At 41.3% G+C, this 12,761-nt stretch overlaps 1 protein-coding gene across 1 annotated transcript; it reads left to right on the top strand.

Annotated features, from left to right (window-relative positions):
• Window positions 1-9,080: 9,080 nt before the first annotated feature.
• LOC117759722 (angiopoietin-related protein 4-like) lies at window positions 9,081-12,649 on the top strand. Its single transcript, XM_034582020.1, has 7 exons — window positions 9,081-9,597; window positions 9,867-9,977; window positions 10,091-10,178; window positions 11,170-11,283; window positions 11,563-11,658; window positions 11,752-12,033; window positions 12,130-12,649. Exons 1-7 carry the CDS (start codon window positions 9,139-9,141, stop codon window positions 12,306-12,308), a joined length of 1,329 nt encoding a protein of 442 aa, XP_034437911.1. The 5' UTR covers window positions 9,081-9,138; the 3' UTR covers window positions 12,309-12,649.
• Window positions 12,650-12,761: the final 112 nt, after the last annotated feature.

Here is a 12,761-nt window from a genome sequence, read left to right as displayed (position 1 = left end):
GACTTAAAAAGGTGATAAGATATCAGTGTTGTGTTTTCAGCTCTCTCAGCTTTAGACAAACTGCAAATGTGATGAAGATGTGATTTTAATAACAAAAACTAAGAACTGGTTAATGTTTAAGGGTTTTAAAATTAGAACAACACTAGCGTGCAGAGCACCAGAGTCCAGTGTCCTCTGGCCGATCTCCTGGTTTGGCTGCTGTTATCGGGAGATGGCGATAACCCTTGACTTTAAGGTCAGGTTGTTTTCCTCCCTCTGACATCCTGCAACGACCCTGACGAACATGCAGCAGTTTGCATGAGGGGAGTTTTTTCTGATGGAGCGTGCAGATGGAGGAAGCCGGAGCGTTGGAGGCACTGAGACGTTAAACAACCTCTTTTTTTTTCTCCTGGTCTGCCTGACCTCGAATCAGACCCAAGAGACATGAGCACTTTACAGCTGTCTGCCAATTCTCACTGGAACCAAAACAAAACAAAACAATCTCTACTTCAATTCAATACTGGATTCAACTTAATTTATACTCGTCTTATACCAAGGTTTCTGTACTTTCTGTTCCGATACTTGTTCTATTATTAATTCCATTCATATTCCTCTTTACATGTTACAGAGCAAAGTCTGATTATGACTTTACACCATACATCCACTTCGTCATACATCCAATATTCCCCACATCTTTTTTGAAAATATTACATTACAGACTTAATGGGGTTAATATCAGAATGTTATTCTAGTAGTTTATAGTTACCATGGAAGACGGCATTTTTCACCATAAATGAAAATTATGAATATTGTTGAACTGATGGGTAATATAAGACCTATAATACCCCATAGTAAACCCTGTACTGAAAAACAAAAGTGCAAGTCTTTGTTTGTTCCAGAGTAAACTGTTTTATAGCAACAAAGCCCAATGCACCATGGGAGCTGAACAGCTTGTTTATCTCTGCAGAGAAAAGGAAAAGCTGACGTTGTTGCTGTGTGAGTCACTATTACCATGAGTGAGATATTATTCAAACCGAAACAGTGACAAAGCCAGGAAATTATTCTGGCTGCCATGTTCAGCCAGAGTCATGTATTCACTGCTTTTCCATTGCTGAGTATCACTCTCTGATAAATGTCCTTTTTAACGAGGCAACATATTCAAGTTGTAACAGTTGTGACATTTATTATTGTCTAGTAAATTGTTTTCTAATGCTTTACCTCCCAACCCTGATAGAAACTAATTTTGGGTTGCCAGGTTGTGGAGAACTGAGTGAAACACCTGAATTCTATGACTAAGAGGTTTGTCCCAATACTTTTGTCCATAAAGTGTATGTTGTATATTGCATACTTTTACTTTACATACTTAAACCCTATTGTACTACAAATATTTCTGTACATTTATTTAAGAATGCAAGACTTTTAATTTGAAGTTTTTGAATACCTGTGTTCTCTGCTGCTGTATGCTCTTCTTCTTCATCTTCTTTGCTCGGTTTAATGGTGAGTGGCAACTAATGTCAAGGCGCATTACCGCCCCCTACTGTGTTGGAGTGTGAATCAGAGTTCTCTACCTCATATTAAATTCTTATGTCCAATCCTGTCTCTTTCAGATAATGGAGACGACCTCCTATTCCAACTGTAAATACTATTTCCAAGCTCAGTTCCTTCACTCCATTCTTTGCAATTTCCCTCTCTCTCTCTTTTCTCGTTCTCTAACACCTTTTGTTTGTTAAACCTTTTATTAGAGTGTGTTCAACCTCTCACCTCTATCATCCCTCATCAGTTACTTGCTGTGTGCAGTGTATGAACAAAAGCATCAGCTGAACAGTTTGCGCTGGAGAGACATTTATCTTCCCTTTGTAGAAACCTTTGTACACAGTGAGCGACGGGAAGGAACAACAGAGTTGGAGGCCAAACACGAGCAGCTCCTTATCACAACAATAACCCATAAAGTAATTTCCCTGCGGAGCAGCGAGTGGCACTGACAGGATGGAGGGAGGAGGACACCTGTCCATCAGCTCCGAGCACACTTCAAAGTCCAGAGACGCTGGCAGCAAAACATGTTTTCTTCAAGGAGAGTCCACGAGGGGCCAATCAGGAGGAAGTCGTGAACACGTTTTCATTGTTTTCAAGACCTCGGAGGAGGGAAACAAGCTTAACAAGTTTATTAATCTTTTGATACATTTTTATACTAATCTATAATTGTACGTTAATGAAAATTTTGACATAAAGAGGGACCATGTCCATCCAGCTGTTTTATCTGATCTACTATCCAGAACTAGATATCTCAGACTGTAGACAGTGATAGCATGCTGACATCAGCATTTAGCTTAAAGCACTGGTTTGCCCCCAGTGGTGGAATAAATATACAGATCCTTTACATCTCAAACATTAGCATGGTAGCTATCAACTAATTTCTATGTAAATGTAATGACACCTCGAGCAGTGCAGTGATCCAAGCTGGATTTCAGCGCGGGTGTGAGTTCATGTTTGGGCATCTGAAACCACCTCTTAAACCATTGTCCTTCCCAATGTTTATGAAGCCAAATAGCTCGAGCTCCGATTGGCCGTGATGTGAACTGAACACCTGGTTACACACTGTGATGTCTTTCAGAGCATCACTGTAAACACACTGTCACCTGCCTCCTCTCATTTTTACACATGTGTATCGTCCATCTTTAAATACAGTGTGAGGTTACAGAGGGTTGTCTTTAGGTCCATGTGTGTGGAATGTGTGTCTTTTGCCGTCTTACACAGCTCGGGTTTTCCTCCTGGTTTCTGGGTAAAAGGTGAACTGCGTTGGAGCGTGATGGGACCTGTCTCACAGCAGAGGTCATGGTCACGCAGAGCATTAAGTAATGGAATGAAGGGAGCAGTGAACCAGTGAAGCCCCATGTGAGTAAATAGACGTCTGGACTGAAGCAAAGAGGGGGTCAACTGGGGCTCCATGTTCAGAAATGGAGCAGAGGTTGGTGGGATATCTACGTTTCACGAAGCAGCATACAGAGAAATAAACAGGTTGTCAGATGGACTTCGATGGTTTCAGTCTTGTTATGTTGAAACTAAGTGGGAGTACAAATTCTGAAAAGGTAGAAATGTTTTAAAATTTAGTGATGCTTTTTATGTTAAGTTTAGGTGAATCTGAATCTTTTCACTTCATCATGGATTTATAAAGCCTAGAGGATAATGAGTCCTGCTTCCATACTTTCATGCACCGTCTTTTCGGAACTGGATGTCCGAAATATACATCCAACAGGAAGGAGTCTTGTATATTTGGTCAACTTCTTGGCACAAACACAATCTCTGGTCAAAAACAGATTTCGGTTGTTTGAATGTGGAACAGAAACACAACAACTTGTTAACTATTAAGCAGACAGACTGAGCTTTACACTGACAACAGTAGAAAGAGGCTGAATGTATCAGTAATCTTCAACTGAGATACCTCTTAGGGGAACATTTACATATCTGACATCAACAATATACACTATTCAATTCCCTGGTCAGCTACACACAACTATTTCCATCTCCACATCTAAGTGATTATTTAGTTAGTAATCCATTCTGTGACGGTTCTTCGTCTAGTTCTTGCAGGGGCAGCACAGTGGCGTAGATTGCACTGTCGCCTCTCAGCAGGCAGGTTTCTGCTTCGACTCCCGGTTCAGCCGAGGTCTTTCAGGGTGGAGTTTTGCATTCTCTAACTTCTCCTGCTTCCCTCCACAGTCCAAAGACTTGCAGATTGGGTTTAGGTGGATTGTATACTCCAAATAGATCGTATATATGAGTGTTGATGGTTGTCTGTCAAGCCTGCGATACTCCGCCTCTCGCCCCAATGTCGCAAGTTCTCCTGCTAACTGAGGTTTCAGATTCTTGGCTTGATAGCTGTACAACGGGTAAAAATTCAGGTTGAAAGTATTTTGTCACTAGCAGGTGTAGTTAAATAAATTAAAAAGTTGCCATTTGGTCACAAAGGATTTCATAAATTAAAACTGTGATGCTGCTCGAGGAAAAGTCCAGAGATATCTAACTCTGTCAAAACGCAATGTAAAATGTCACGAGATCAACAAAAACATAAAGATAAATTGGTAACCTTGAATATTTAGTTTTTTTGCCAAACCATCAAGATGAAAATAAAAAACAACTTCACCGGACAAGTAAAATGTTTAAACTGTTGATGGCGCTACAGGAAAAATCAGAGGATTTACAAAGTTTTATCCACTGGAAAACACAAAGGTCTAAATAAAGCTAAAAACAACCTCATTAACCTCGGATGAAAACAGGGAAATAGCTGCCATCTTCTTCTTCTTTCACGTCTCCGCCATCTCTCTCTCTCTCTCTCTCTTTGATCAGCGTGTTGATGCTGCAGAACAATAAATGCTGCTTTCTGGGTTAAAGGGCAAGACGAAGAATCAGATTGTTAAAAAACAGCAACACATCCCAAGGCGGGCGGGACCCCAAGCATACAGATACTGCGTGAGTGTGGAATCTGGGTAAAAGGTCGGTGTAGTGGAAGTGAGTGAATGGAGTATCAGCCTTTGGATTGTAAATAACAGCTGTTTTTAATGTAACCCCCGCTGACACAACACGAGAGGCTAAAGAAGCTCTACCTTTGACACACTTCTCTGTTCTGCCAAATGTACTGAGGTGGTAAAAAAAAGACCAGGAGTCAAACCAGGACGGAGGATTGTTTACATCCACAGTTTGAAACATATGAATGAATCAACAGAGTAAAGAAAAGGGGAGAACAAAAAGATAAAATCCTTGTATTTCCGCTTCTGTTCTTTGGTTTAATATAGATTTATAAACATATTGATACTACTTACACCGACTTGAATTACATGTAACTTACTTAACCTGTCGTCTCAGTTGGATAATATGATACATTTAGCTGGGACAGTATCCCCAGTCTCTGACGTCGAGTATGAAGCATTTTTAAATCACAGTCTTTGCTTGTTGTCTTTCATATTATATAATAATCTGGCAAAGGTATTTATTTTGGTGCAAAGTAAATATAAGGTGCAACCTGATGGACGAATGGTTTAAGACAAAAGAGATTTAACGTGCTAAAGAAATTTGTTGCCTTTGAATGAAGCCAGTCTCCAAGCTAAGCTAGCTCGCTAGAAAAATGAACTAATTCTGTGATCTTCATGACCTGAATATACTAAAACAGGTAAACTGAGTAAAAAAGGGTAAAAAATGATGTATTCAATCAATCAAAAACCTCACAGTCAGCATATAAATCAATCAAATTGACTCACTGATCCAGTTTCATACTCTGTTTTAATCTTAGGAAAACTGGTGGATGCCACGTAACAACTGTAAATAACACTGGATTATATCTGTAAGAATATGAATAATCCTCAACAAAAGAAGAACAAATCCTCTAAAATGAAAAAGGGATTAAAAGACACAAAACTTGAATATACAAAAAAAGAAAAAAATCCTTATCCTCAATCAATACTTCTGATGGAGTCGATCTAATAATCAAACCAAACAAAGGTTTTCTTTATTTCTAATCTGAGGGTTTCTGTACATTCCATACATACAGCTTCTGATCTAGCTGCAGAACTTCTGGATGTTTTGTTACTGTGGATTCAGTCCTGACATGTTGGGGGGGGGGGGGGGGGGGGTTTTTTTTCCCCCTTAGAGGCTGATGCAACATTCCAGACATGTGACAGAAGCTTCACCTTTCACACACTAACCCACTGGTGCCTAGAAACACAGTCTCCCCACCCCACCCCGCCCTGTGGTGGAAGCTCATGTACTGTACAAGTGCAGATTCGATGGGACGTGTTGTCATAATCTGCACAGTGGCCAATGTGAGTTAAGACAAAGACTGTCTTAAAACCTGCTGATAGCCCCACTGAATTATATTTGAATTTGAATTAAAATATATATGTAAAATAAAATGATGTGAATGTAAAGGTTTTAACTCAAGTATCCATATAGTATGTGTTTTAATTGGTGCAGTGTAGTGTTTATTGTATTATTATTATTATTTAAAACGACTATTTAACAGTGCAAACAAAGCTACAAGCCTTTTGTAACCACGTTTTAAGTCCACAGATGGTGAGCATTTCATAATCCAAATGGTTGTTTTGGTGGAGCATTACTTTAAATCCAAATTATTTGGGGGTATTTTTTGTCCTTTTGTGGGAAGCTGGAAAACACAATATGGGCCTTATTTTCATTGGGATTGTTTTATTGTTTTTTTTCACACATTGAGGAAAGAAAGAAAGAAAAATTCATGTTTCTGGACATCAGCTAAATGTCAATCCAACATTCACTTTCCCTTTAGCTTTGTTTTTGGTCTCTTTAGCTGAAATAAACTGAAAAATGCGATCAATATAGATATAACGTTTCTAATATATATATATATATGTCATTACCCAAACAATGTTTCACTGGACCAAGTTTTTTGTATTGAAGTATTTTGAGGACTAGCATTCTCTGTAGAACCAAGTGTTAACAAGAAACAATTGACTTGATAGATTGTAATTTACATATTGACCAAAGTTTCAGTTTCAGTTTGGGATGACTTCTATCACAAGATAATATTAACAACATTTTTTACACGCACACTCATCTCCTCCAGTGTGAACCCCTCGGTTCTGTGATTTTTGACCAGCTTGGACGCACAACTTCATTTATAAATGAAACATTGTGTTCTGATGCCGGCGATCCTGGACGGAGCTGATGACACATTGCTCCACCTCACGTCAGCTCAGAGGATACGTGCAGAAAAGCAGACTGCAGCACAGATATTTGCACAGGATCACTGGCTGACAGGAAGTCTGTTCCCTCTGCAGTCACATGATGGGAAATTGATTCCCCCAACCTAGAATAGAAAACATCTGAACGTGGAAAGGTCCCTCGGCTATATTTAGAACAAAAACCTATATCATCAGGTTCATTTCAACAGTTTGTCAATGTTTATTTTTGTAGTATTTCAATGTACTTTGTAACTAGGTGTCATACAAATAAAGTTCCTCTTTGGCTGTTTCATTTTGAGTCATCGCATTCCTCTTCCTCCTAAAAGTTAATGTCTGAACGTCTGAGTCTGAAAGCAAAAGAATTTGACTTCAGAACAGCTGAGACATTAAGATTAATCTCTCAGCCTCCAAGTCAAATAATCTTTCCCTCAGAGTCAGCGGTTGAGAAAAAAATAATTTTAGATTTCTTTCAGTTTTATTTTCTAAAAGTTGAATTATGATCTGGTTTTCCACCACAACAACAGAATGTTACTAAGTAACTACACTCAAACATGAACTATGATGACCTTGCCAGCTCTATGGATGTTAACGTCAGTAAGTCATCTCTTAATGAAGTATAAGATTAACTGTAATGACTCGTTGAAGGGACATTTGATTTGATTCATGGTCCCCAGCTGATGAATCCTAAATGACAATCCTGTCTTTTTCTTCACGTGAGGTCGACTTTTATGGTTTTGAGTGAATTATCTAAACCACAATCTGATGAACTGTCCTAAAATTTAAATAAAACATTCATGTTCCCATCAGGATGAATTGTGATAATTTTGGCGAAACCCTGAACTCTTCATCTTGACCAAATTGACCAATAATTATGAGATGCTAGCATGCTAAACATTACAACTGCCAAATATTAGCATGCCTATGTTAGCATTGTCACTTGTAGCGTGCTAATGCTAGTGTTACCTCAGAACACTGCTCATGTTTTATGTATTCGATGTCCACCGTGACTTTTTTATTTTGTCCATGTCCCATCCACTAACATGGAGGAGGTGTTATTTATGACCTGTACTGCAGCCATTTCCTTTTTCTTTTTTGTATCTTCTGACTATTACCGAGATGAATGAATTGATCTTTTGGCCCTTAAATAGTGTTAAAGGGACCAAACAGCCAAAAGAGTTATTTTGAAATCCAAAAACAAATTGAGATATTCAGATGCAGAAAACATTTTTAAAAATGGAGAATATTTAGCAGCAGATCAGCTGCAGATTATTATCCCCACGTCTCTGAACTCAGAATAAGGATTAAACGTAAAGGCTCCTGTTTTTTATTTTACCAATCAAATGTGGTGTTTTCTCTGTTTTCGCTAAATTAGGAGAAATGCCCTTTTTGGAAAGATTCTTGCAGAAACCACAGGCTGCTGACATTTGCTGGATATGTGTGTGTGTTGCAGTATTTGTCATCTGTGCCTCATCAGTACACCACGTGCCTTGTGTCTGGTTGTGTGTGTGTGATTGTTGGACTTTGCTGTCAGGAATGAGTGTGTTAAAAGCCCCGAGGGTTGAACTTTCCCCTACTTCTCACAGTGACTCCTCCATCTTTGAACATTCTCCAGCTTTCCTCATTCAACCTGAAGACCCACAGAGACTGATCCACTGACTGAGATGAACTATGATAGAAGAAGCTTTGAGCTTGTGGATTATTCTGTCACACAACATTTGATCTGCAACATTCAGTCAAGTAATTGCAAAAAGATTTATCAGCAACTATTTTGTAAATCAGTTCAAACATTTTAAACGCATATATGACAAATATATGATAATTGCACCCTCTCAAATGTAGGAGCTTCTTTTCTTGCTCTTAAGTGACAGTAAATTAAATATTTCATGACGTCAGCTTGTGATCTTTGATATTGTTTCCACCCATTTTAAAGACTAAAAAACTCATCAACTGAGATAATAGATAATCTTCAGGTTGGGACAGTTGTTAGTTGAAGCCCCACAGAGAATATCAACAGTATTTTAAAAAGAGCTTCAAGAAACACAGCTGCAGAGAAAAGGTCTAGTGTAAAAACATTTCTATGACAGTTTCAACATTTTACCAACAAACTGTGAATCACTGGGATAAAAATCTGATGTTTGAGCTGTGAAAATAAAACTGAATGTAAATCATCACGTCAGTCACGTCCCTGTATCAGTGGGTGTTCCACCAGTATTTCAGACCTTTCATTGCATCATTATCCTCACCATGAGTCCTCAGGAGCGTTACCACTGCCAAAAACTCTCCACGCCTCCAACATCCCCCCCCATCCCCTCCTCCAAGCTCTGGCAGCCAATCACTGGAGACCTCTGCTGCAGCACTGAGCTATAAAAACCTCACAATGCCTTTCAGCAGCACACAACAGACAGGGAGCGACACTAGCATTTCCTGACACACACGCTCAGCAGACACAAAGATGACGCTGGCACAACTCCTCATCCTCCTCCTCACCATCCTGGTGCACGCAGCATCTGCTTTCCCAAATGACAGGAGAGCTCAGCCCGGCCGGGACAAACACGCCTCCTGGGACGATGTGAACGTGGTGGCTCACGGCCTCCTGCAGCTGGGCCAGGGCCTGAAGGAGCATGTGGACAAGACCAAGGCCCAGATGAGGGACGTCAACGCCAAACTCAAGGCCTTCAACGGCACGGTGGCCGAGCTGCAGAAGAGGCAGCAGGAGCAAGATGAAGCTCTCAAGAATACCAGGGGTGCAGAGGTGGCTGAAGAGGTGAGGCTGAAGATGGAGGGGGTGAAGCAGCAGAGCGAGGACATCAACTCCAGGATGGACAGACTGGAGGAGAAGGTGGACCAGGTGCTCGTGGGGCCGAAACTAGACAGCAACTACAGCGATCACTCAGGAGTCCCATTCATGCAGGTGAGTGGAAAATACTGGTTTGTGTTATTATTCAGATCAGAGGGAAACACTAGAGGCTCCTGCAATCAAGCAAACTGCTAAATGCTTTATAACAATCATCAGGGAAACCACATCCATCCCTGAGGGATCACTACGAGTTTAAAATACACTTTGAAGCCAAATTAGATTTAAAAATCAACGCTTCATAAAAGATAGAAATAAACCACCAGTCCCAAGTTAAAACACAGGGATGCTGTGAAGCTGATGTTTGTTTCTCCTGCTGTTTCCAGAGGCTGCTGGCTGCTCAGAACAGACGGATCGACGAGCTGGTGGAGAAAATCAAGCAGCAGCAAAGCAAACTGGAGAAGCAGAGTCTGTACCTGCAAGCGCTGCAGGACAAGGTGAGTCCCACTGGACCAACCTTTATGTGCAACACTGACGCGTCGACTGGTCTGATAAGAAATGACAAACTGGAGATGATGTCATTTTCTGATTGCTGTTTTGATTTCCTCAGTTTGCACATAAAAGAGTAAAATCGCACCGACGCAGAGATGAGGAGACGGCGCTGAGAGGAAAGGCCGAGCAAAACAAAGACACATCAGGTGAGGAGACAAACGTTTTTTTTTAAACGGTTTCAAACTGATGGGAGCATGTTAACTGTGCCCTAATTTCCTCTGGGACTTCAACCATTAGCTTCAAAGTGCACAAACAGCTACACGCCCTGTACCAACACGGATCAATGTTAACACAAACTGCAAAACTAAAACCCAAACACAAGACGATCGATGGGTCACTTTCTGTAAAACCTGAGCAAATCACATTCAGTTTGCATCAGCCTGCGACACAAAGCATTTACAGCCAGTGTCGGTGACATAAGAACGAGACAGTTCATCTTTGCACCTGGTTTTTAAATACCTGACTCGCTGGCAGAGCAGAGTGAACAGTCCAAAGTTCAGGGAAACAAGGGCCGCGGCTGTAAAAACACACCTACTGTACTGTACTGTATCTATCTACTGTATCACTGAGAGCTTTGTTCTGAGCACGTTTCAATTCAAGTAAACAAAACCAGCATGACATGAAACTTCTGACAGGGTTTTCCCGCTGCACCACCGCCAGGGCCCAACGGTCCCTTTAAGAAAACACATTTAAATTCCACTAAATTCAGATTTTTATTCAGATCTGCACCAAATTTTACACTCTCGTAAATATCTGTCCCCTCGATCCATAAATCATTCGCTGAAAACGTGATAAAACGTCCTAACTCGCAATGTTAAAGAAAATGGAAAAAAGAAAAATCCTGGATCCGCCCCCTGATCTGGATCCACACCAAAATTGAACGGGTTCTTCCCTGACCCATAATACATCCCTCCACCAAGTTTCATGGTAATCCATCCAGTAGTTTTTTTACCTTATCTTGGTCACAAACAAACAAGCGCTGATGAACACTCGACATCCTTGGTGAAGGTCACCACAGTTTAGATTGAGCATCGACAAAGATGCAAACCTGCGACTGGACTGAGATTCTGCGGCTGCAACGTGAACGCACACCTCAGTGCATCTGATTTGCTGAATTGTTTGATTTTCATTCCTCAGACCTGCCCAGAGACTGTCACGACCTGTTTGTACGAGGGCAGCGAGCCAGCGGCATCTACTCGATCCAGCCCAAGAGCTCGGAGCCGTTCAACGTCCTCTGTGAAATGACTTCAGGTGAGTCAACAGGACAAATGCCTCCAGTCGTCTGGTTTTAATTATCTGACATTGCTGCACTGCTGAAAGGAAAATTAGCATCATAGAAGTGGAGCACAGAGCAGAGTCTGACCCTGAGGGAGCTGGATCAGCGTGAAGGAAATTCTAATGTTGGGCACATGTGATGAGATCAATTACAATATGGAATCTAAATACACAAGTTTCAGAGAAGGTCCTGCTTTTCTAGGTCAAACATGTTTTGTGTTGTCCTTGGCTCAACCTTCCCTCTGCCCTCTGCAGATGCAGGATGGACCGTCATCCAGAAACGCCAAGACGGATCCCAGAAGTTCAACCAGCTGTGGGAAAGCTACAAGAAAGGCTTCGGCAGTCTGAATGGTGATTAGAGTTCACCCACCATTTTCAGAAAAAGAAAAGCATCAGCATTTCTTGGTCACAAAAATTAATGTCATCCTCTCTCGTCTCCCTCAGGTGAGTTCTGGCTCGGCCTGGAGAACATCCGCTCCCTGTCCACACAAGGCCAGTACGTCCTGCAGGTGGAGCTGTCTGATCGGGCAGGTGAGCAGCAGACCACGCGGTACCAGTTCAACCTGGACGGAGAAGAGAAGAAGTACGCTGTGCACCTGGAGCAGGAGGCTTCAGCCGGAGTTCAGGAGGACATCTTCACCACCGGAGCCTCCGGTGTTTCCTTCTCAACGGCCGACAGAGACAACGACCTCGCTGCAGACGCCAACTGTGCCGAGCTGCTCTCAGGTAAAACTCTTTTATCCTCAGCACAAGAAAGCAAATGTCTGTCCAAGGAAATTTTAAAACAGCAGCGGCTTTAACAAGGATGCTCTTCTGTTGCAGGAGGTTGGTGGTTCAGCCGCTGTGGAGAATCAAACCTCAACGGCAGATATCCCAGAAGGCCGAGCGAGCTGAGGAAACGGCGGCACGGGAGACAAGAGATGTTTTGGACCAGGAAGGGACAAGATAGCTCTCTGAAGACAACGCTGCTGAAGATCACCCCCGCCACGAGAAAACAATAAACTGTCTCAGTGTCTCAAAAACAAACAGGAAGAGACCCAAGAAGAAGACAAGAGTTTAACTTTAAATGTTGAAATCATCCCACTCTGCTGAGCACGTTAATAATCTCTCCTGTCTCTATGATATTTCTATGCTATGCTATATGATATCTATCGTCTGTCATATTGACGTTCTTTATTCCCTTTGTAAGGGTTTTATGTCTTGATCTTATTTCATGATTATTTGCTGTTTGTGTTTTAATGACTTTTTACTTCAACAGTGTCGTTTCTTACTGTTCACATTCATACACTTCAATGTTTTATATTTCATTTGAGAGAAGGGGATGGAAATAAAAGTTTTTAAAAGTTTTTAAATAAAATGCAGTTCGTCACTCACGCCTGAAAACAACCTGGTGTAAACCACACACACACACAGTCTCTCAAACATCTGGGTGACACTCACTGACATGTCACTTT

Source organism: Hippoglossus hippoglossus, chromosome 4 (genome assembly GCF_009819705.1).
Source record: "Hippoglossus hippoglossus isolate fHipHip1 chromosome 4, fHipHip1.pri, whole genome shotgun sequence".
NCBI lineage: Eukaryota > Metazoa > Chordata > Actinopteri > Pleuronectiformes > Pleuronectidae > Hippoglossus > Hippoglossus hippoglossus.
This window is presented reverse-complemented; position numbering and strand designations above follow the sequence as displayed.